This window comes from Saccopteryx bilineata, chromosome 3 (genome assembly GCF_036850765.1).
Source record: "Saccopteryx bilineata isolate mSacBil1 chromosome 3, mSacBil1_pri_phased_curated, whole genome shotgun sequence".
Taxonomy (NCBI): Eukaryota; Metazoa; Chordata; class Mammalia; order Chiroptera; family Emballonuridae; genus Saccopteryx; species Saccopteryx bilineata.
This window is the reverse complement of record NC_089492.1, coordinates 266576807-266601011: the sequence shown is the minus strand read 5'-3', so window position 1 is coordinate 266601011 and position 24205 is coordinate 266576807. Positions and strand designations below refer to the sequence as shown.

Here is a 24205-nt window from a genome sequence, read left to right as displayed (position 1 = left end):
GTGACAACATGAAGAGAAATAACATCTGCATCATAGGGGTTCCTGAAGAAGAAGAGAAAGAACAAGGGATAGAGACTTTGCTCAAACATATTATAGCGGAAAACTTCCTCCAATTAAGGCAGGAAAACATTTCACATGTTCAGGAAGCACAGAGAACTCCATTAAGGAGAAACCCAAAGAAACCAACACCAAGACACATCATAATTAAATTACCAAAGCTAAATGATAAAGAGAAAATATTAAAAGCTGCTAGAGAAAAAAAGACTATCAACTACAAAGGAGCCCCCATAAGGAGGACTTCTGACTTCTCAACAGAAACACTTGAGGCCAGAAGGGAATGGCAAAAAATATTCAAAGTAATGCAGAACAAGAACCTACAACCAAGACTACTTTATCCAGCAAGGCTATCATTGAAAATTGAAGGAGAAATAAAAAGCTTTACAGACAAAAAAAAACTCAAGGATTTCACTGCAACCAAACCAAGGCTGCAAGAAATGCTAAGGGACCTGTTGTAAACAGATCAAAGGAAAAAAAGAATATAGCAAAAGAGAAAAACAGTTTTAAAGAAAAAAAATGGCAATAAACAATTACATATCAGTACTAACCTTAAATGTTAATGGATTAAATGATCCGATCAAGAGACATAGGGTAGCTGCGTGGATAAGAAAACAGGACCCATACATATGCTGTCTACAAGAGACACACCTTAAATCAAAAGATGCACACAGACTGAAGATAAAAGGATGGAAAAAAAATATTTCACGCAAATGGAAATGAAAAAAAAGCTGGGGTAGCAATACTTGTATCAGACAAAATGGACTTTAAAACAAAAACCATAGTTAGAGATAAAGAAGGTCACTACATAATGATAAAGGGAGCAATCCAAAAAGAAGATATAACCATTATAAATATCTACGCACCTAATATAGGAGCACCTAAATATATAAAGCAGACTTTGACAGACTTAAAGGACGAGATCAACAGCAATACTATAATAGTAGGGGATTTCAATACCCCATTAACATCATTAGATCCTCAAGAAAGAAAATTAACAAAGAAACAGCAGACTTAAAGGACATATTAGATCAACTCGATTTAATAGATATCTTCAGAACCTTTCACCCTAAAACAGCAGAATATACATTCTTTTCAAGCGCTCATGGTACATTCTCTAAAATAGACCACATATTAGGGCACAAAAGCGGGCTCAACAAATTTAAGAAGATTGAAATCATATCGAGCACTTTCTCTGATCACAATGGCATTAAACTAGAAATCAACCACAATAGAAAAATTGAAAAACATTCAAACACTTGGAAACTAAATAGCATGTTATTAAACAATGAATAGGTTAACATTGAGATCAAAGAAGAAATTTAAAAATTCCTAGAAACAAACGATAATGAGCATACATCAACTCAAAATTTATGGGACACAGCAAAAGCAGTCCTGAGAGGGAAGTTTATAGCATTACAGGCATACCTCAAGAAGCTAGAAAAAGCTCAAATAAACAACTTAACCCTGCATCTAAAACAGGGGTCTCAAACTTGGGCCCGCCCATCAATTTTGTGCAGCCCGCAGACTAATCCACGAAGTTTGATTAGTCTGCAGGCCGCACAAAATTGGTGGGCGGGCCGCAAGTTTGAGACCCCTAATCTAAAAGAACTAGAAAAAGAACAGAAAGTAAAGCCCAGAGCTAGTAGAAGGAAGGAAATAATAAAGATCAGAGCAGAAATAAATGACATAGAGGCTAAAGAAACAATACAGAGGATCAATGAAACCAGGAACTGGTTCTTTGAAAAGGTAAACAAGATGATGTCAGCTGTGGGTTTGTCATAGATGGCCTTTATCATGTTGAGGTATGTTCCCTGTATTCCCATTTTGCTGAGAGTTTTGATCATGAATGGGTGCTGGACTTTATCAAATGCTTTTTCTGCATCTATTGAAATTATCATGTGGTTTTTCTCCTTTCTTTTGTTTATGTGATGAATCACATTGATTGATTTGCGAATATTGTACCAGCCTTGCCTCCCAAGAATAAATCCTACTTGATCATGGTGTATGATTTTTAACCAGACTCACCAAGAAAAAAAGAGAGAGGACTCAAATAAATAAAATTAGAAATGAGAGTGGAGAAATAACAACTGACACAACAGAAATACAAAATATTGTAAGAAAATACTATGAAGAACTGTACGCCAAAAAACTAGACAACCTAGATGAAATGGACAAATTCCTTGAAACATATAATCTTCCAAAAATCAATCTGGAAGAATCAGAAAACCTAAACAGACCAATTACAACAAATGAGATTGAAACAGCTATCAAAAAACTCCCAAAAAAGAAAAGTCCTGGGCCTGATGGCTTCACAAGTGAATTCTACCAAATATTCAAAGAAGAACTAACTCCTATCCTTCTCAAGCTATTTCAAAAAATTCAAGAGGAAAGAAGACTTCCAAACTCCTTTTATGAGGTGAGCATAATTCTGATTCCAAAACCAGGCAAAGACAACACAAAAAAAGAAAATTATAGGCCAATATCCCTGATGAACTTAGATGCAAAAATCCTCAACAAAATATTAGCAAACCAGATCCAGCAATATATGGAAAAAATCATACACCATGATCAAGTAGGATTTATTCTTGGGAGGCAAGGCTGGTACAATATTCGCAAATCAATCAATGTGATTCATCACATAAACAAAAGAAAGGAGAAAAACCACATGATAATTTCAATAGATGCAGAAAAAGCATTTGATAAAGTCCAGCACCCATTCATGATCAAAACTCTCAGCAAAATGGGAATACAGGGAACATACCTCAACATGATAAAGGCCATCTATGACAAACCCACAGCCGACATCATACTCAATGGGCAAAAATTAAAAGCAATCCCCTTAAGATCAGGAACAAGGCAGGGGTGCCCCCTTTCACCACTCTTATTCAACATAGTTCTGGAAGTCCTAGCCACAGCAATCAGACAAGAAAAAGAAATAAAAGGCATCCAAATTGGAAAAGAAGAAGTAAAACTATCATTATCTGCAGATGACATGATATTGTATATAGAAAACCCTAAAGTCTCAGTCAAAAAACTACTAGACCTGATAAATGAATTTGGCAAGGTGGCAGGATATAAAATCAATACTCAGAAATCAGAGGCATTTTTATACACTAATAATGAACGGTCAGAAAGAGAAATCAGGGAATCAATCCCCTTTACCATTGCAACCAAAAAAATAAAGTACCTAGGAATAAATCTAACCAAGGAGATTAAAGACTTGTACTCAGAAAATTATAAAACATTGATAAAAGAAATCAAGGAAGATACAAATAAGTGGAGGCATATACCGTGCTCATGGTTAGGAAGAATAAACATCATTAAAATGTCTATATTACACAAAGCAATTTATAAATTCAATGCAATACCGATTAAAATACCAATGACTTACTTCAAAGACATAGAACACATATTCCAAAAATTTATATGGAACCAAAAAAGAACACGAATAACCTCAGCAATCCTGAAAAGGAAGAAAAAAGCGGGAGGTATCACACTTCCAGATATCAAGTTATATTATAAGGCCATTGTACTCAAAACAGCATGGTACTGGCATAAGAACAGGCACATAGATCAATGGAACAGAACAGAGAACTCAGAAATAAACCCACAGCTCTATGGACAACTGATATTTGACAAAGGAGGTAAGGAAATACAATGGAGTAAAGACAGCCTCTTCAACAAATGGTGTTGGGAAAACTGGACAGCTACCTGCAAAAAAATGAAACTAGACCACCAACTTACACCAGTCACAAAAATAAACTCAAAATGGATAAAAGACTTGAATGTAAGCCATGAAACCATAAGCATCTTAGAAGAAAACATAGGCAGTAAGCTCGCTGACATCTCTCGCAGCAATATATTTGCTGATTTGTCTCCACAGGCAAGTGAAATAAAAGACAGGATCAACAAATGGGACTTTATCAAACTAAAAAGCTTCTGCACAGCTAAAGACAATAAGAACAGAATAAAAAGACAAACTACACAATGGGAGAATATATTTGACATAGCATCTGATAAGGGGTTAATAACCAAAATTTATAAAAGAACTTGTAAAACTGAATACCAGGAAGACAAACAATCCAATCCAAAAATGGGCAAAAGAAATGAATAGACACTTCTCCAAAGAGGACACACAGATGGCCAACAGGCATATGAAAAAATGTTCAACATCACTAATGATTAGAGAAATGCAAATTAAAACCACAATGAGATATCACCTCACACCAGTCAGAATGGCGCTCATCAATAAAACAACACATTATAAGTGCTGGCGAGAATGTGGAGAAAAGGGAACCCTCCTGCACTGCTGGTGGGAATGCAGACTGGTGCAGCCACTGTGGAAAACAGTATGGAGATTCCTCAAGAAATTAAAAATCGAACTGCCTTTTGACTCAGCTATACCACTGTTAGGAATATACCCCAAGAACACCATAGCACTGTTTGAAAAGAAGAAATGCACCCCCATGTTTATGGCAGCATTGTTCACAATAGCAAAGATTTGGAAACAGCCCAAGTGTCCATCAGAGGACGAGTGGATTAAAAAGCTTTGGTATATATATACTATGGAATACTACTCAGCCATAAGAAATGATGACATAGGATCTTTTACAACAACATGGATGGGCCTTGATAACATTATACTGAGTGAAAGAAGTAAATCAGAAAAAACTAAGAACTGTATGTTTCCATACATAGGTGGGACATAAAGATGAGACTCAGAGACATGAACAACAGTGTTGGGGTAACAGGGTGGGGGGAGGAGGGAGGGGGTTGGGGGAGGGGAGGGACACAAAGATCATGGCTTTTCAGCATTTGCCATATTCCCCCCTTAATCTATAGACAGACAGCAAATATTTACGTATGGTGTTCCCACTATAAAGACTGCTGTCTTAGGGACAAATGCTGATAAACTATTTCAGCAGTTCCTCCTTCTTCAAAGACTTATATGTCAACATAGAGCTCCATGTTTCATAGGACATAGTCAAGCTCACTCCATGCTCCCTGGAGCTTTAGCACAAGCGAATGCCTCCCCATTTTTTTTCTTTTTTTTTAGTATTTTTTCTTTTATTCATTTATTTTTTGTATTTTTCTGAGGATGGGGATGGGGAGGCAGTCAGACAGACTCCTGCATGCACCTGACTGGGATCCACCTGACATGCCTACCAGGGGGGAATGCTCTGCCCATCTGGGGTGTTGCTCTGTTACAACTGGAGCCATTCTAGCGACTGGGGTGGAGGCTATGGGGCCATCCTTAGTGCCCAGGGTGGCTTTGCTCCGGTGGAGCCTTGGCTGTGGGCGGGAGGAGAGAGACGAAGAGGAAGGAGAGGGGGAGGGGTGGAGAGGTAGATGGGCGCTTCTCCTGTGTGCTCTGGCCAGGAATTGAACCCAGGAATCCTGCACACCAGGCCAACGACTCCGACGGGTCTACCATATCATGCTTTTTACTTAAAAAAAAAAAAAAAATTTACATTTTTTTTGAATGCTGATGAACAGGAGACACCAAATCTTTTTCACCTGCAAACTACTACCTTCTTTATTAGATCTAGCTAATAACACTGTTCTGTCTTTTTTCCAAATAGCTCCAGATATATGGAAAAGATTTATATAGGCAGATGGGAATCCTCAAACCCCTCAGCGAGATCTTCTGAGAATGGCTTTTAAGATACCTAGAGGCAGAAAAAGCCCAATAAAGATCAGGGGAACTACCAGCTTTTAGGATACACCCTTAAAGGCTCCAACGCCCCAAAGGGGTCTCATAGGATGCTATCTGGGTCCTGCTTCAATAGTGGAAAGGAAGGTCATTGAGCTAAAGCCTGCCAGGCTTACATGCCTCTGCTGTGAGGAAACAGGGACACTGGAAGGTGGGCTTCCCCCTCGCTCCTCTAAGGGAGGGTTCAGTCTCTTCCAGCCCTGCTCCAGCCACCTATGACCTAACCTTGCCCAGAAAGCTGGGGTTTGCCACTGAAGGCTGAAGGTGCCCAGGGCCGTTGGCCCCATCTACGACACTGTGGACGAGACTAGGGTATTTCTTCCAAGAAGCAGGTAAACTGATCTCATTTGCACAAGGGCCACTTAACTATGTTTAGCCTGAATAGTCAGGTTTTTTATTCTTCCCTCAAAGATCTCTGTTGTGGGTGTTGATAGTCCTATTTTCTGCTGCTTTGCTTAATATATAGTGTTTCCTTTATCCCTCCTACCTAAATGCCCCACTCATATTTCAGGCTGGGACCTACTCCTAATTTAGAGCTCTCTTTCCTCCTTTTGCCAACTTGTATTATGAATTTACCTTTGCCACTCAGCTTAGTGTATCCCAAGGTTCTCTTTACCAGGCCACAGTCACAGAGCTCCACAGAAAAGCAACCTGGTCTCAACTCTCCAGGCAGAGGAGAACAGAAGCTCCATATCCACACATGCTGCAAATGGCTTTTTCCAGTCTACCTGAATCATTACCAGCTAGAAGCAGCAGTCATTGGGACTTGGACATGAGCTGCAAAGTATAGAATGGTGACAACAATTCCAGTGCCATGCGGACTTTTCCTGTGGGGAACTTTCCTGGACTCCTGCTCCCTGTGACAGCTTCTAACAGACTGAACTGTGGTTGGCTTGCATTTTTCAGGGATTTGGCATGGTGATGGGGCCAACTTGGACTTGGTGAACATGTTAAGGACACTACTCTTTTAGGGATTCTTGCTGTATTGGCCAAGAGTTTGCTTAAAGGCTTTTAATCACTGTAAGAAAAAAAAAATAAAGCACTGGATGAAGAAGATGGGGCACATATACACCATGGTATACTATTCAGCTAGGAGAAATGATGACATCGGATCACCTGCAGCGGAATGGTGGAGTCTTGGTAGCATTGTGTGGGGTGAAATGGGCGAATCAGAAAAAAACAGGAACTGCAGAATTCCATACACTGGTGGGACATAGAAGCGAGACTAAGAGGCATGGACGGGAGTGTGGTGGTTATGGGGGGTGGGGGGAGGGAAGGAGGGAGAGGGGAAGGGGGAGGGGTACAGAGAGAACTGGATGGAGGGTGGCGGAGGACAATCTCTCTTCGGGTGATGGGTATGCAACAGAACTAAATGACAAGATAACCTGAAAATGTTTTCTTTGAATGTATGTACCCTGATTTATTGATGTCACCCCATTAAAATAAAAATTTATTTAAAAAAAATGAAATTAAAAAAAAAAAACTATGAACAAATCCCTATGCACACTGCACATATCTTATTTTAAAGTAAAAAAAAAAAACGGGAACAAATATAATATTTAAAATAAAGAACAAGTAAATTTAAATCAACAAACTGACTAGTATTTCAATGTGAACTATGCTCCTCTCACTGACCACCAATGAAAGAGGTGCCCCTTCCGGAAGTGTGGCGGGGGCCGGATAAATGGCCTCAGGGGGCCGCATGCGGCCCGCGGGCCGTAGTTTGGGGACCCCTGGCATAGAGAATACAGTCAATAATACTGTAATAACTAAATACAGTGCCAGGTGGGTACCTGAAATACTGGGGGAACACTTTGTAAACTTTATGACTGTCTAATCACTATGCTGTACATCTGAAACTAATACAAAATAATATTAAACATAAACTGCAATTGAAAAACAAAAAATATAAATTGTGGTTAAAATATATACATTCTTACTTGTTTCATATAGATACCCTCAATCGAGAGAACATAAAAGCTGATCTCCTATTTTCAAAATTACCAATGAAGGCATCTAAAAATAGGTTCTATTTTTAAAAGGTTAAGAGGCAGCATACTGCAGTAGGAAAAATATGGACTTCAGAGTCATCAAGACTTTGATTCATTCCACAAATACCCATTGAAGAATCCTTTGTCTTGAGCACTGAGATAGGTCCTGGTCATATAATTATGAAAAGTACATAACTCCCCTCAAGAGATTATATTTTGAAGGGGGCAGGGAGACAAGTAAACAGGTGATTTTACTGGAGTGTTATAGGTGCTGTCTAGCTGTCACTTATCAGCTTCTTTGAGGACATGTTACTTACTCTTTTTCCTTATTTATAAACTGGCAATAAGTTTATAAATCTTTTCATGAGGATTAAATGAAATAACACTTGTGAAGCACTGGACATGTATTAGTAGTTTAAACAATTGTAGTGTTCATTGTTATCCTTTCAAAGAAAGTAATTTTCTAAAAAGAAGGTGGGTAAGGAGGTCACTCATAGACATTTGACCTATGAAATGAGTACAAGGTCTGACTTCAGATTCCTCAGAGTAACCTTCTGTATGAGAGAGGCTTAAGGCAACTTAATTGTGTAAAGTTCTAACCTGAAAAAAAACTCAAAGTTATAACTAAGGTCAATGTTCCTTATAAGAAAGCAAAATTTAGAAGAAACATATTCTCAAATAATAACAAAGTCTCCAGAAATTCTATACTCTTTACCCCAAAGATTTCAATTTTATAATCAATTGAATTTTGCTTTGGGAGCCCATAGTTTATTTTACCCAATTCTAAACACAAAATTTTATTCACATCACCTGAACATATTTTAAACAGAAAATAATTTTTACAAACTTTAGAAAGCCAGAGAGATATATTACATTTACCTGATAAAACAGAGCTATAAATTTGGACAAGCAATCTTCACAACAAAACTCTTCTAATTTGCCCTCCAAACGGTTTTCTATCAAATTAGGGGACGTCTGTGAACAATAACTGCACATCCTACAGTAGTTTCCCCATCGTTCTCCAAAGTCACGGGCAGAGAGGTATTTGCAAACTGAGAATCAGAAAGGATGAAAGGAAAAAACATCACATTTACATTAACCTGAAGGAGGTAAAGTGAGTCTAAAACCTTAGATGCCAACTAAGTTAATTTCTAAATACTGCACACAATTATTTGCCTATAGGTTAAAAAGGATAGACTCTTTATTCACAAAACAAACTCATATCACCTTTTAGATATAGTCTAAATATTAGGCCATCTCTATTCAGAAACGTCAGAGGTATATAAGTTTCTTAAGCCAAAAAGCCATAATTGCTTAACTACCCTTTTCATGAATGGGCACAAGAATAAAACGATCTCTGAAGTCATAGCTAAACATAGGAAGAGATTTTCTGTACTGCATATCATACTACTGATTTAATTATATTTCAAAAGTTTTTCTTTACTGAGAGTATTGTAACATTTAAAAAGACAGACTTCAGCCTGGCCTGTGGTAGCACAGTGAACAGAATGCAGACCTGGAACAATGAGGTCACCAGCTCAAGACTCTGGGCTTGCCTGGTCAAGGCACAATACTACAAGGAACCAATGAACATAGACAGTGAAGCAACTACTTCTCGTCCATCATCCTCCTCCCACCCCCACATAAAATCAATAAATAAAATCTTTAAAAAGATAGACTTTAACGTGAGTTAAATATAAACTCAATTTAAAAGCCTCAAATTGTTATCTCCTAAAACAAAAATTATGTGAACATTAATTGTGGATTATAGCCCAACTCATAGTGAATGCTTCATAATAACCACATGCTCTGTGGATAAAACTGTACTTCTTTCTTTACCTTCACTGCAGAATGGCTTATCAACCCCTGAGAATCGTACAGTCTCCTTTATAATTTTCTGTAGTTTACAGTAGTCACACATTGCTATAACTTTATTTTTCTTTTTGTAGTCATCAGAGCAAGTCTTGCCACAAAACAGAAACATTTTACCCTGAAGAGAAAGAACAACCATTAAGATCTAATTAGACAGTTGCTTTATCTTTAGGAAATCCTTTTCGTTGTCATTGCAAAGCAAATTAAATGACTGTCAAAGATGAAGAGACAAAAATGCTTCTACTGGATAAGTTTATATTCAATCCCTTTCATGATCTCTCTTTACCTTGTAGTAAAGAAGTTCTGGTTTTGTGGCAAATAGATGGCAACAGTGCTGACACGTGAGTTGAACAACTACATGGGCTGAAGCAACCTGCTGGGATTGGGAAGCAACTTGCTGGGATGGTGCAGCGAGAGACTGGACACCAGCTGCTGCAGAGCCGAGGGAAACCTCAGAGGTACTAGCTCCTCCTGCTGACACTGCTGACCTGGAGGGTGGGCTTGCTGGGTCATAAGACAGAGGCAGTGCTGAGGAGTTTGTTCCTTTTGGCTTGTTAAATACATTCTGAATGAGTACAAATAAGGCAAAAATATTAACAATTGAGAAATAATGAAAGTTGGTAATTTCATTTTCTGATTTTAATAAATTAATTTCCATGCAAATATTTCTTTAAAATTTATAAAGTGGTACACACAAAGAGTTTAAATGACATTCTTCCAGAATAGGCCTGAGAAACGCAGGCTTTTCAGACAAAGACCGCTAGTATATATTACCCCAATAAGTTACAGCAGGCCTCTCCTTTCTGCCAAGGTAACCCCCACCTATACTCCCATCACCAACCAGCCTCTGATGGCTATTAAACACAGAGGGCACCAGTAGTGTCTTTCTCACTAGTGCCAGGGTCACCGCATCAGGCATCTTCCTGCCCTGGAGGACCACTAAAAACTCTACTTCCTCTGACAGTGAGGAGAAAATGTAACAAGTAAGTCAAGGCTTACAGTTCTATGACAGGAGTCATTATGTATCTGGCCCAGGATCAGAAAAGGAAGAGAGGAAGGGGCACATGAACACATCGCCACACCACGTATCCTAGCCATATCCTAGCTTCCACAGATGAACAGGATTTTTTTCTAACTTAAATTTAATCTTTTATAAGTATGGACCTTCAGCAGCTAGCATTTTGCCATAGACCAATGAGTGAGAGAACTGCAGGGGTAAAACATCACCTCACATCGTACCTGGAAAGCCACCACACAACTGGAGCTGCAGAAGCTGTATATAGTTCCATTGGACATGGCTAGGTGATACTGAGGGATTGCTGAGGTTTTACAACTGTGACACGAAACCTGGACACCTTGGTAACAAGAAATAAAAACCAATGAGTAAGTTATACAGATAAACAAACAATCCAAAACTGTATTAGAATAAAAACACAAATAACATACAATACAAAAATCAAGGAACATTACACCCTGTAAAGCTATCTGCAACTTCCTCAATTAAGTTCCATTTACACAAAAACTAACGTGGAATTTATGTGGTTTTACTTTTTTCTTTTCATGTATGAAACTACAGTAAAAATACCTCAACAAAGGAAATCTGTGAAAAACTATTTTCACTTAAAAATCAGTTCTTTGCCCTGGCAGGATAGCCCGGTTGATTGGAACATCATCCTGATGTGCAGAGGTTGCCAGTTCGATCCCTGGTCAGGGCACACACAGAAACAGATTGATGTTCCTGTCTCTCTCTCTCCCTTCGCCCTCCCTTCCCTCCTCCCTCACTCAAATCGATAAAAAAATTTTTAAAAATCAATTATTTTTATTTCATTTATTTATTTAATTTTTTTTTTGTATTTTTCCGAAGCTGGAAACGGGGAGGCAGTCAGACAGACTCCCGCATGCGCCCAACCGGGATCCACCAGGCACGCCCACCAGGAGGTGATGCTCTGCCCATCTTGGGGCGTCGCTCACCTCAATCAGAGCCATTCTAGCGCCTGAGGCAGAGGCCACAGAGCCATCCCCAGCGCCCGGGCCATCTTTGCTCCAGTGGAGCCTTGGCTGCGGGAGAGGAAGAGAGAGACAGAGAGGAAGGAGAGGGGGAGGGGTGGAGAAGCAGATGGGCGCTTATCCTGTGTGCCCTGGCCGGGAATCGAACCCGGGACTCCTGCACGCCAGGCCAATGCTCTACCACTGAGCCAATCGGCCAGAGCCTAAAAAATCAGTTATTTGAGACTAAGCCAATCTTGGGTCTTTGTTTAACTATATAGATAAATTTAGTTTACAACAAAATGAAAAAAAAGCAATTATATTCTTCTTTAATAGTTACTAAATCTATAAATTTATCAAATTTCAACATTACCTGAAGAAGTAACTGTCTTAACTCTGTAAGCAGATAAGCAATTAATAGAGCAGAAAAGCTCTGTTTTTCCTGAGTCATTTGTCGTCTCAATCATTTCAGCCGAGGGCCTCAGTGATTTCCCCAAGGCATACGGAGGAGTCTGGGCTGAATTCTGTTAAGAAAATAAAATAACATTCACATACCTAAACATATAATACATATATACATACTGCTTAAGAAAAGGTGCCTACAACCACTGCCTTTGCTTGAAATATTTGAGCATGACAGTAAGGCCACACCAAGCATAGATTTTTTCAAAAATTGGGATGTGGGGAAAGTTCATTAAGACAATAAAAAAAAGTAAACTGAAAATAATAACTACTCAGCTAAATTAGCAACAAGTCACATTGAAAGTACTGAATTAGATAGTCATAACATACTTTACTCATCACAAATAATCAAACAACCAGGTAATCCATGAACCAAAGGGCAATCCTCAGTGCAGACTTAGACATCAATCTAGAAGAGAGTCTACCACTTTTACGGTTACTTAGCTAGTAAGACTCTAAGAGGAGGAGACAGAAATAATGCTTAATGTATATCATCCTGCAGAATTGCCTGTGGTTTTTTTAATTCATTTTAGAGAAGAGAGAGAGAGAGAAGGGGGGAGGAGCAGGAAGCATCAACTCCCATATGTGCCTTGACCAGGCAGGCCCAAGGTTTTGAACTGGCAACCTCAGCATTCCAGGTCCACACTTCATCTACTGCGCCACCACAGGTCAGGCCAGAGTTGCCTGTTTTAATAATAAAATTTGCCCATAAGTAGCATGACCAGGTAGCTAGTGACACAGTGGATGGAGCGTCAACCTGGGACGCTCAGGTCCCAGGTTCAAACCCCCAAGGTTGCTGGCTTCAGTGCGGGCTCATCCAGCTTGAGTGCAGGTCGCCAGCTTGAATGAGGGATCATCAACATGATCTCATAGTGGCTGGTTTGAACCCAAACGTCACTGGCTTGAGGCCCAAGGTCACTGGCTTGAGCCTAAGGTTGCTGAGCAAAGGGTCAGGGCTTGGCTGGAGCCCCCTGGTCAAGGCACCTATGAGAAGTAATCGATGAATAACTAATGTGCCGCAACTACAAGTTGATATCTCTCTCTCGCTCCCTTTTCTCAAAAAAAAAAAAAAGTGTGTATGTGTACATATATGTTTATATATGTATATCTGTATATATTTCCTAAAAGGAAAAGATATGCTTTAGCTTCACTGATTTTATTACCTTTTGACTTTTGGTCAATTTACAATAAATAAATATGGGGATTTTCTTTATCAATATATCACAACATATTTCAGACTCATAGCAAATCATGAAATTACATGTGTGAATTCATAACCATGAAAGAGAGCTTACAAAATGATCTAGTTCACATATATATATATATCTCACTACCACAGTCAACCCTTATAGTATCAGAATTTAGCAACATTTCTGGATGAGAAATCACATACCAGCATCAACTGATGGGAAGAGCTCACTCTGTTATTGGGCATTTCATCCCTATGCAGCCATCTATCTCAGAAGGGGTAAGCCTAACTATATGCAACAGACTGATACTCATACCTGCTTATATGCAGTGACACTTGTTGATGTAAAAACCTTCTGGGACTGGCAAAAACTAGAGCTACTATAGCAATAGCTCCCGCAGTTCTCACAACAGTTCATGGTGAGACTGTTGGTAGAATGAAATTTTGAAAAACAGGCATCACTGCAAAGACCATGCACCATATTCTGATACTTAACTTCAAATCGAATCTAGGAAATAAAAACACATACACATACAAAATAAGAAGAGCCAGTTAAAAATCTCTGATCTTTGAACAGAACCCCAATAAAGGTAAAATGTAACTTACATCAGCATTCTTCTGACACATACTGCACTTAGTTGAAATGCTATTGGTATATATGGTAACAACAGGTTTTTTCTTTAGCTCATAAGAAGAAAGGCATGATTGGCTGCAGAAATCTGTCCTAGGAGAGGAATTTTCAAATCGGGTTGTAATCACATTCTTTGGATTTAAAAAGTCTCTAAAAACAAATAACAAAGGTAAAATGAAATGTGTTCTTCATAATTGTAATTTCTTCCTCTTTGTGAGCTAAAATAACTACATTTACTAAGGGCAGCTATTGTATAGTAGAAAATGGCTGACCCTGATTAGGGCATCTGGAAATCTGGGCTTAATGATTTGTTCTGTTACTTAATCAGCTGAGTTCCCACAATGAGGGAGGCAGTTACTATCTCAATTTCCTCATGCATAAAATGGAGTTCACAATATCCAGTTTATAGATGTATAAAGAATTAGATTTAAAATATATCCAGCCAGATGCCCATGACAAAAACAGTGAGGCTTACAGCTCCATCCAAGTTTCATCCACTGGAGCTAATGGAATAAGTGGCCATCCCACACCTCCAGACCATGAAACACTTGTCCTCTTACTAGCCAATAGCTACCAAGAGTAAAAACATGAATGAGAAAAGAAATAAATTTTGAAAAAATAAATTTAAAAGCAAGATTTGGGAAACAGTGAACTATCAAAGATTAGTTAAAAAATATTAGCATGATATATAAAATTTAGCTATAACTGAAGAGAGCAAAGACAGAGATGACAAAAAGATTTTTAAGGCTTGGAGGATAGAACCAAGAATAAGACAAAAGAACACAAATAATTGAGCCATTATGTAAGAAACCTAGAGTCATTTTTAAGAGTTTATTCTTGTAATAAGCACTGACAGTAAAAACAGAGGCTAAGTTTTATACTTGCCATTCTTCTGACAAGTATAAAAACTGAAGGAAATAGTTATTAATTAAAAACACTAGTGCAGGCCACAAAGTAAAAAAATAATAGCAATAATATTATATACTATAATAATGTGTACTGAGTATTACTATGTGACAGGCATTATTTTCTTTACTCAAATTATCCAATTTAATTGTCACAAAAACTCTATGAGGTAAGTATTATTATAATTGCCATTTTTATAGATGAGGAGACTAAATCAGAAGGTCAATCATACAGCTAGTAAGCAGTGAAGCCAGAACACAAATCCTTGCAGTCAGATTCTACAGTCCATGGAATTTATCATTCCACTACTCTGACTCACAATCTGTACCTTTGTTATACAGAACAGTTCCATGATAAACTATGAAAGAACAACAATAACAAGGTACTTTAATTTTCTAAAACTCACCTACCTTTAAAAATACAACAGTGAATCTTGTAAACCAAGTAGCTATGCTTACAGACTTACTTTGAAAAGTAAATTTTCTCTTAAACAGTTAAATAAAGAATTTTATTTAATAATGTGAATCTGCCAGTGGCTTAATGTGTATATAAGTAAACCAATGAGAATGTCTTTACTGAAAATCTGTGCACATAAATATAAATGCATTCTAAACCTTATGCATCCAAATGAATGTTACACCTTCATTTCATATTCATCTTAGAAAAACCATACCTCTTCCAACAATAACATGGCTCAAACACTTTTTTTAGTTTCTCTTTTTAATTTATAAGAACTCTAAGAATTTTTAAATTTTATAACCAAGGGTGATTCAGCTTAACTATCTATGATAGCTAATAAGGCATCAAGCAACTCTGGCAATTTGCAAAATCAAACCCATGCTGAAAAGATAGATGTGTCACCTTAGTCTAAAGGAATGTTTCATAGGCTCTGAAGGTAATACCAAATCAAAAGATTTAAAATTTTTTTGAGTAACAGCAGCACTGTTATTCAACTGTGGTTAAAAGTCCCTGACATGAATGACTTTTTTTAAAGAGAGATATATATATTTGCATGTGTAAAATTTAATTCGTTTTCATTTGATATTTGACATAGTGAAGCAAACTACACTGCTCACAAAAATTAGGGGTTATTTCATTACTTCATATTCATTTTGAAATATCCCCTAATATTTGTGAACAGTATATCTAAAATCAGAAAACTAAATTTATTCTTCCAAACCAGCTTCATAAGCATAACATAGGAGTTAAAGTGAGGTATTTATTAGAAGGGCATCTTAGAAGAAAACTAAGCTTTAATATTTAAGTAAAATATTTTAAAATTCCGCTTTCCTTTCAGTTAGAGATTTCCATTTTAACAGAACCTACTTTTTTTTTTATTCATTTTAGAGAGGAGAGGGAGAGACAGAGAGAGAGAGAGAGAGAGAGAGAGAGAGAAGGGGGGGAGGAGCTGGAAGCATCAACTCCCATATGTGCCTTGACCAGGCAAGCCCAGGGTTTCGAACCGGCGACCTCAGCATTTACTTTTAAATACCTAAATCCCACACACCCAGCAGATCAAGAAACTGTCCTATATCTCCAAAGACCAAACAGGGACCTATAAATTATGTTAAGTATGCACAATATTAATTATATTATTAAAAAAATAAGATCCGGCCCTGGCCGGTTGGCTCAGCAGTAGAGCATCGGCCTGGCGTGCGGGGGACCCGGGTTCGATTCCTGGCCAGGGCACATAGGAGAGGTGCCCATTTGCTTCTCCACCCCCCCCCTTCCTCTCTGTCTCTCTCTTCCGCTCCCGCAGCCAGGGCTCCATTGGAGCAAAGATGGCCCAGGTGCTGGGGATGGCTCTGTGGCCTCTGCCTCAGGCGCTGGAATGGCTCTGGATGCAACAGAGCAACGCCCCGGAGGGGCAGAGCATCGCCCCCTGGTGGGCAGAGCGTCGCCCCCTGGTGGGTGTGCCGGGTGGATCCCGGTCGGGCGCATGCGGGAGTCTGTCTGACTGTCTCTCCCCATTTCCAGCTCAGAAAAATACAAAAAAAAGAAAAAAGAAAAAAAAGAAAAACTTTAAAAAAAATAAGATCCTACTTATTAAGCATTTGTTATGTCCTAAGTGTGCCAACACTATCTCATTAAAATCTGACCAAATAGATACTATTTGCCAATTAAGAAACTGAGGCTTAGAAAAATGAAATACTAGCCCAAGGCCACACAACTAATAAGTAATAGAGCCATGATCTAAAACCAAGCTCTTGCCTGACCTGTGGTGGCGCAGTGGATAAAGCATCAACCTGGAAATGCTGAGGTTGCCGGTTTGAAACCCTGGGCTTGCCTGGTCAAGGCACATATAGGAGTTGATGCTTCCAGCTTCTCTCCTCTCTCTCCCTCTCTCTCTCTCTCTGTCTCTCCTTCTCCTCTCTAAAATGAATAAATAAAAAAAATAAAATAAAACCAAGCTCTTAACTTTTCTTGCTCTGAATTAGTGACTACTGACTATGCACTGTATTCCTAGAATCACATTACCACAGGAAGTGGCAAAACATGTCAAATTCTTCAAAGGTACTAAGGTAGAAAAAGAAGTTTATATGACTTTGCTGCTATTTTTCTCTCTTTCTGAAACAATTCATTTTTAAACCAACAATGACCCCAAACAAAGCTCACAAGGATTTTTTAGAAACAAACACATTATAATTGGAGCTATTTAGTTTTTACCTTCTAAAATAATTAAATAATTTCCATATACTATATATATATATTTTTTTTATTTTTCTGAAGCCTCAGTTTCTTAATTGGCAAATAGTATCTATTTGGTCAGATTTTAATGAGATAGTGTTGGCACACTTAGGACATAACAAATGCTTAATAAGTAGGATCTTATTTTTTTTAAAGTTTTTCTTTTTTTTCTGGAAACGGGGAGAGACAGTCAGACAGACTCCAGCATGCGCCCAACCAGGATCCACCCGGCATGCCCTCCAGGGGGCAACGCTCTGCCCACCAGGAGGCGATGCTCTACCCCTCCGGGCCATCACTCTGTAGCCTGGGGCAGAGGCCATCTTTGCTCCAATGGAGCCTCGCTGTGGGAGGGGAAGAGAGAGACAGTGAGGAAGGAGAGGGGGAGGGGTGGAGAAGCAGATGGGCGCTTCTCCTGTGTGCCCTGGCCGGAAATCGAACCCAGGACTTCTGCACGCCAGGCTGACGCTCTACCACTGAGCCAACCGGCCAGGGCTACTATTTTATTGTGATTATTTTATTCTATACTTCAATAACATTCAAGATAAATAATTTTGATTGGTTGTCTTCAATTACAGGATATAAAAGTGGTCCTACAATTCCTATAGATCGTTTGATATTAGTTTCTATAGTAAAATTTAAATGGAAAGAGATAAGGAAAACTGGTTTAGGCAATACCTTTAATACCAAGTCATTTGTTTAATGTTACAAAACTTTAGAATCTGCAAATGTCTAAATTAGATAAAAAGTTATTTCCATAGAAATGTGCTAAAGAGATTAAAGTAGCAATAGCAACTAAACTATATACACACTAAAAAAGTTTAGGGATGTAATTAAGAATTTTATACTTTGAGCAGTTTGTGCAGGTTTTCTTGGGAGGAAGCGGTAGGCAGACCGGTGAAGAGTATCTGGCGATGCACCTCGTAGAACAAAAGAGCTCAGTAGATCCTGTCCTCTGATACGCAGTTTGCCCCTTATAAAGCATTTTTTTACAGCCAGAACAAACAGCCTGCAAAGCAATAGCTGGAACTGAAGGAAGCAATCTATTTGGACCATTTGATGTAAGAGGAAACTGAAAGTCTGGAGTCAACTGTTGGGCTACTAAAAAAACAAAAACAGAAAGTTTTAGTATCAATACAAACACATACACATTCTCTATTTTTAGAACAATTCCCTCAGTCTTAAAATCTAATATGAATGAGGCAACAATCACTCCAGGGGATTTTGAACTTTTGAAACCATGACCTGCAATAAAAACTACATTTCACATTATGACCCAAGACACATGCACATTCATATATGTGTATGCATGTATGTGAATATAATTTAATAAGAAGCAGTTCCATGATATATGTTTCCCAATTATATGCATCACACTCTGATACAATCTTACTCTATTCAACTTTTTTTTTTTTTAGGTGAGAGGAGGGGAGATAGTAAGGCATACTCCTACATGCGCCCCAACAAGACCCAACCAGAATCCACCTGACAACCCAGTCTGGGGCCAATGCTCAAGTACTGAGCTATTTTTAGTGCCTGAGGCTATTGCGCTCAGACCAACCAAGCTATCCTCTGTGCCTGGGGCCAACACTCGAACTAATTGAGCCGCTGGGTGCAGGAGGGGAAGAGAGAGAGAAGAGCAGGAGGGAGGGCAAGAGAGGGAAAGGGAGAGAAGCAAATGGTGGCTTCTCCTGTGTGCCCTGACCAAGAATCGAATCTGGACCATACACCAGGCCAATGCTCTTCACTGAGCCACTGGCCAGAGCCTCTATTCTACTTTTTAAATGCTGGACAAGACCAGCAACCCAGTTTGAAAGCACTGTTTTGTTTTATTTAAAGAGAGAAAAAACTTACATAAGGAGGTACTTTCCTCAAATTCTACTAGTCAGTATATAACAAATATTAATCCTAATTAACTTTTGCAATTCTATTTCTTACCAAGAGGACTATCACTGACTGAAAACACAGCACTAATTTTCAGTTCACTTTCTTGAGTTTCTGGCTTTGGGGCATGTTCATACTCCTTAAAGAAAAAAAAAGAGAGAGAGAAATGAATATAGTGTTAGTATCTAAGTTAACTAGAAATTCAAGCAAAAAATAACTCTGTCATATCTCTTCTACATTCTAATTATAATCATTTTTACAACTACCTCATAAGTCAAAATATACAAGTTATTAGACTAGATTTAACCTTTATAAAAAATATTTCAGAATTGGAAAATATTTTATAATGGTTATAGATACCTTTCTAATGTAATCTTCATATACAGAAGTAATACACAGCTTTTCAATGCTGAGCACTAGCCTTTTCTTAGGGTGTGTTTAGAAAGGAGCAAGAAATTAAATTCAATCTGAATAATATAGAGTTTATAAAATTACTAATTTTAGCCAAGAGATTTATATGCTGTCATATCTATTAATAACAAAAAAGACACAAGCGTTTCAGTGCAGTCTGCTCATTATACATAAAATCATCACAGCTCAAATTAGATTTACCCTTAACCTATATTTTTAAATAAAATATAATCATGAAACAAAAATTTAAAAATACATCTCCTATCTTGTAAAAGACTCTCTATTCTGAGATCACAATCATCCTAATTTGGGGAGGGGTGTCAAAATAGCCTTACATATTTCAAAATAATTATAGTAGTTGTATTTTAACTTTTCCATTGATTTGAGAGGGGCAGGGGAGGGAGAGAGAAAGAGGGAAAGAAGCATTAATTCGCTGTTCCACTTAGTTGTTCCATTTAGTTGTGCACTCACTGGCTGCTTCTCATATGTACCCTGGATCAAAACCATGACGATGCTCTATCCATTGAGTCAACCGACCAGGGTCAATGAAACCTTCTTTAAAAATGAGGAAAGTGAAGCTTAGGGATAGATGTTTAGCATTGTCCAAGGTCACAAAGATACTAAGTGTTCAGATGGGAATCAAAACCAAGTATCTTTGTTTCAAAATCCATGCTATCTCCCCCATAGATGTAAAAATACAACAAAGCATAATTACTATAATGAATTCACACCTTGGCCCGCAATTGAAATTGTTTCCCTGTTCCAATCCCTCACATCTCCCTTTTGCTCACTATACGTGTGATAATACAACATTTCATATTAATTTGGGTGATAATTTGTTTAAGACCTAACACCCTTCCTTCAACCCTACTCACACATACTACACTGAAAGGACCGTGTCCACTATGGATAGGGACCACTTGTGTTTTTCTACATCTATACACTCAACACCCACCACAGTCAACATAACACAACAGAGAAGTCTATGGAATCAGACAGCAGACAGAAACAGATGCGATCTTGACTCAAGTCATTTAATCTTTCTCAGTTTCAGTATCTTTTATCTATAAAATAGAAATATTATCTAACCCATAGAACCATTATGAGGGATAAATGATTTAATACAAGTAACGTAGCATGATGCCTTACAGTTAGCCAAAAGTTAAGCATGACTTACATACAAAAATGCTAGATCTTATTATTCTTTTCATAACTATAGTATTTAATAAGTATTTGTTGAATAAATGACTCCAATTCCATTCAATCCAAAGTGGATGTTCTTAAACATTACACTTAACATTGACACTTGCAAAAAGAAGTTAAAAGAACCTATATCCACCTCCTTCAACTTACTAAAAAGAACACTTAAGATACAATAAAAAATTCCTTTGCCTTATCTCCAACTCAATCTCTGATTTTTTTTCCTAATATGCCTGTTACATTTCGCTAGTCAGTTCCTTTTACTTCACAAAGTACCTGTTCCAAACCTTCATCACTCATAAATTCCATCCCCACATATTTCCTGCTCACAACGACCTTTCAATTTCACCAAGAAAAAAGAAGGAATAACTAAGTAAGAATTCTCTCAACATCCTGAAACCCCTTGCACCATGCCTATAAATTGATGAGCAAACTGTCCTCCTATCTTACAGAAAAAGACAAGCTTCTTCCATGGCGAACACAGTGCTTTAGCTAAAGCAGTGCTTATGTTCAAGATCCCTTTCTCTCTCCTTTCAGCACTCCATACTGTCTTTGTGTATCTTCAGAAGCCTCTCTTCACCTCCATATTGGTTTTTCCCCCTCAGCTTATAAGCATTAATAAATGGTTGTTGGCACCAATTCAACGCTAACAGGGTTCCCAATTGGAGTGTAGGCTTTTAGTGCAAACAGCTCAACTATGATACAGCATGGCTGTGGAACAGCTCAATAGTGTTAGAGCTCAGTTATGAAACAGCATAGCTGCACTGTGACCCTCTCCAGCCTCTTCACCAGGAAACACTCTAAGGTCATCATTGGAAAGTGAAAGTGCACTCCCCAAGCCAGAAGGGAGCTGATTTATATAGAGAAAGTTCCTACCCCTGGTCCCTGATTGGTCCACCCTCATGCAAATGAGAACTTCAAATCCTCACAGTTTGGTTGGTCTGAAAGGAACTGTCCTGATTGGTCAGTGAATGGTCAACGAAGATGCTGATGGAGATATAGCTGCAAAGGTCCAATCAGATGGGGAAATCTCAGTCCTATTAACTGAAATACAATTCCAGGAATTCCTTTAAAAGGGTTAGCTCAGACTACAGGAACATGGTGCAGACAGGGTGTTAAGTGCCAAAGACACACAGTTCAGTGCAGGCTTCTCCTTGAAGCCCTGCTTCCTAGAGAGGCCCCCGTTTAGAAATGGCTACTAGGCTGTTTTAAATTTGAGCCTAATTAGCCAACAGGAGCCCCACTAGGTAGGTATCTCCTTTCTTGGGTTTACATAAGGAACCTATTCCCTAAGGAAAGGAACTACTGCCCTCTCTTCTCTCTTCCTTTAAAACCAGAGAAAAAGTACTCTATTCTTTCTCTACTTCTTCACTTTGATTTCCCCCAGACCCCAACTACTGCTTCAACTGAAACTGTCTTAAGATAACAATAAGAAACTTTTTTTTTTTTTCATTTTCAGTTGCATGAGGTTTTAAAACTTTCTATTTATTTCTGCATCGTTGATTCCAAATCTGAAATCCATTTTTTGGTGCATGCTCTAGTATTTATGCAATTTTAATTTCTTTTTGTTACAGTTAATGGCATGCATTGGTTTTTATATTGGAGTTAAAGGGCAACGACTCTTGGATTAAACATAACCACAAGGCAATTAATGTTTTACAAACATCATTTTTACATAATTGTAGTTGTTTTGAAATGTAAAAAATTATTATCTGATAAAAAGCACCCTCTTATTTTGTTTAAGATTGAATCATGGCTTCTTCGAGTAGGCGTCAATGTAAGAATAGTCCTGACACCTTCTGTTATATATGTGGCTGTTACACACTTTATGTCAAAGGTGCAATATTTCATCATTTGTGACACGTGCATATATTGCCTATTTTCAAGTTCCCCTTGGCGATCAAGACAAGAATTGGGCTCCTCATATTGTATGTTATAATTGTGAGGAAGTGCTTCGTGGCTGGACAAAAGGAAAATGCAAAGGAATGCCTTTTGGTATTCCCATGGTTTAGCATGAACCTAATGACCACAGCAGTGACTGTTATTTCTGTCTGATCCATACAAAGGGCATTGGCAAGCAAAAACAGCATACGATCGCATATCCTAATATTCCTTCAGCAATATGACCTATCCCACACTCTGAGACACTTCGGTTCCAGTTTTCAATGGTTTTATTTCTTCTAAGGATGAAGAAAGTAAACATGGTGATCAAGTGTGTTTTGATAAAATGCATGAGGAAATGGTTGTAGAATCTGAAGGGTCTTCTTCTGATGCCAAGCAGTCATTAACCCCTCAGCAGTTTAGCCAACCCGAATTGAATGACTTAGTAAGAATGACATAAAAATTGTCCTCGACTTTCTGAAGTATGAGGAGCATAACTGGATCATTTGTACGGATCTTAAAATGATAAATTTTCTGTTAGGACAACAGAGAGGTTTCACAAAGTATCTTTGCTTTCTGTGTTTGTGGGACAGCAAAGCTCAGGAGAAACACTGGACACGAAGGAGTGGCCAAAACGTGAAGCTCTGAAAATAGGGATGCAAAATATTGTGAATGAACCTGTAGTTAATCAAGACAGGATCATTTTTCCCCCACTTCACATCAAACTTGGCTTAATGAAGCAGTTTCTTCAGGCTTTGAACAGAGAAAGTGAATGCTTTCAACATATTATTTCTGCTTTTCCTGCCTTGTCTTTCGAAAAGATAAAATCAGGTGTATTTGATGGACTTCAAATCAAACCCTCATATGTGATGAAGAATTTTCCAGGAAGATGAATAAGGAGGAAAAAGCAGCATGGCAGTCTTTTGTGTCAGTTACAAAGAACTTCTTTGACAACAAAAAAGCAGAAAATTATGAACTTCTGGTTCAAATGATGCTGTTGGCTTTCCGCAACATTGAATGGAACATGAGCATTAAGATTCACTTCCTGAACAGTCACCTTGATAAGTTTCCTGAAAATCTTGGAGCTGTTAGTGATGAGCAAACTACTGCTTGAGCATCAAACGAGATTGTCCACAACAAGTACACAAACACAGGAGCTACAAACACAAATTTTTGCCTGAATAGAATTTAAGTTTTGTGCAAATTTTATGATTAAAATGTTTTAATATGTTCTGTTTCAAAATTCTAGACAAATTCTGATGCAATCATATCTTTTAGTGTATTAGTGTATTTACTGCATTATATAAATTATTATATTTTCACAAAGATGGTGCCCA

The 24205-nt window shown here is 38.2% G+C and overlaps 1 protein-coding gene across 9 annotated transcripts in view; it reads right to left on the bottom strand.

The window, feature by feature from the left end:
* Positions 1 to 24205, bottom strand: part of ZMYM6 (zinc finger MYM-type containing 6) — a 72040-nt gene that overhangs the window by 29284 nt on the left and 18551 nt on the right. For 8 of the 9 annotated variants that reach the window (XM_066269684.1, XM_066269689.1, XM_066269685.1 and 5 more), the window contains 9 exons: positions 19431 to 19515; positions 18341 to 18593; positions 13877 to 14051; positions 13587 to 13778; positions 11993 to 12143; positions 10873 to 10988; positions 9920 to 10198; positions 9601 to 9751; positions 8641 to 8813 (listed from right to left, as the gene is read on the bottom strand). In XM_066269684.1, the coding sequence (XP_066125781.1) occupies positions 8641 to 8813; positions 9601 to 9751; positions 9920 to 10198; positions 10873 to 10988; positions 11993 to 12143; positions 13587 to 13778; positions 13877 to 14051; positions 18341 to 18593; positions 19431 to 19515 (1575 nt within the window). The remainder of the gene's footprint in view (positions 1 to 8640; positions 8814 to 9600; positions 9752 to 9919; positions 10199 to 10872; positions 10989 to 11992; positions 12144 to 13586; positions 13779 to 13876; positions 14052 to 18340; positions 18594 to 19430; positions 19516 to 24205) is intronic. The other variant, XM_066269688.1, reaches the window with a different exon arrangement.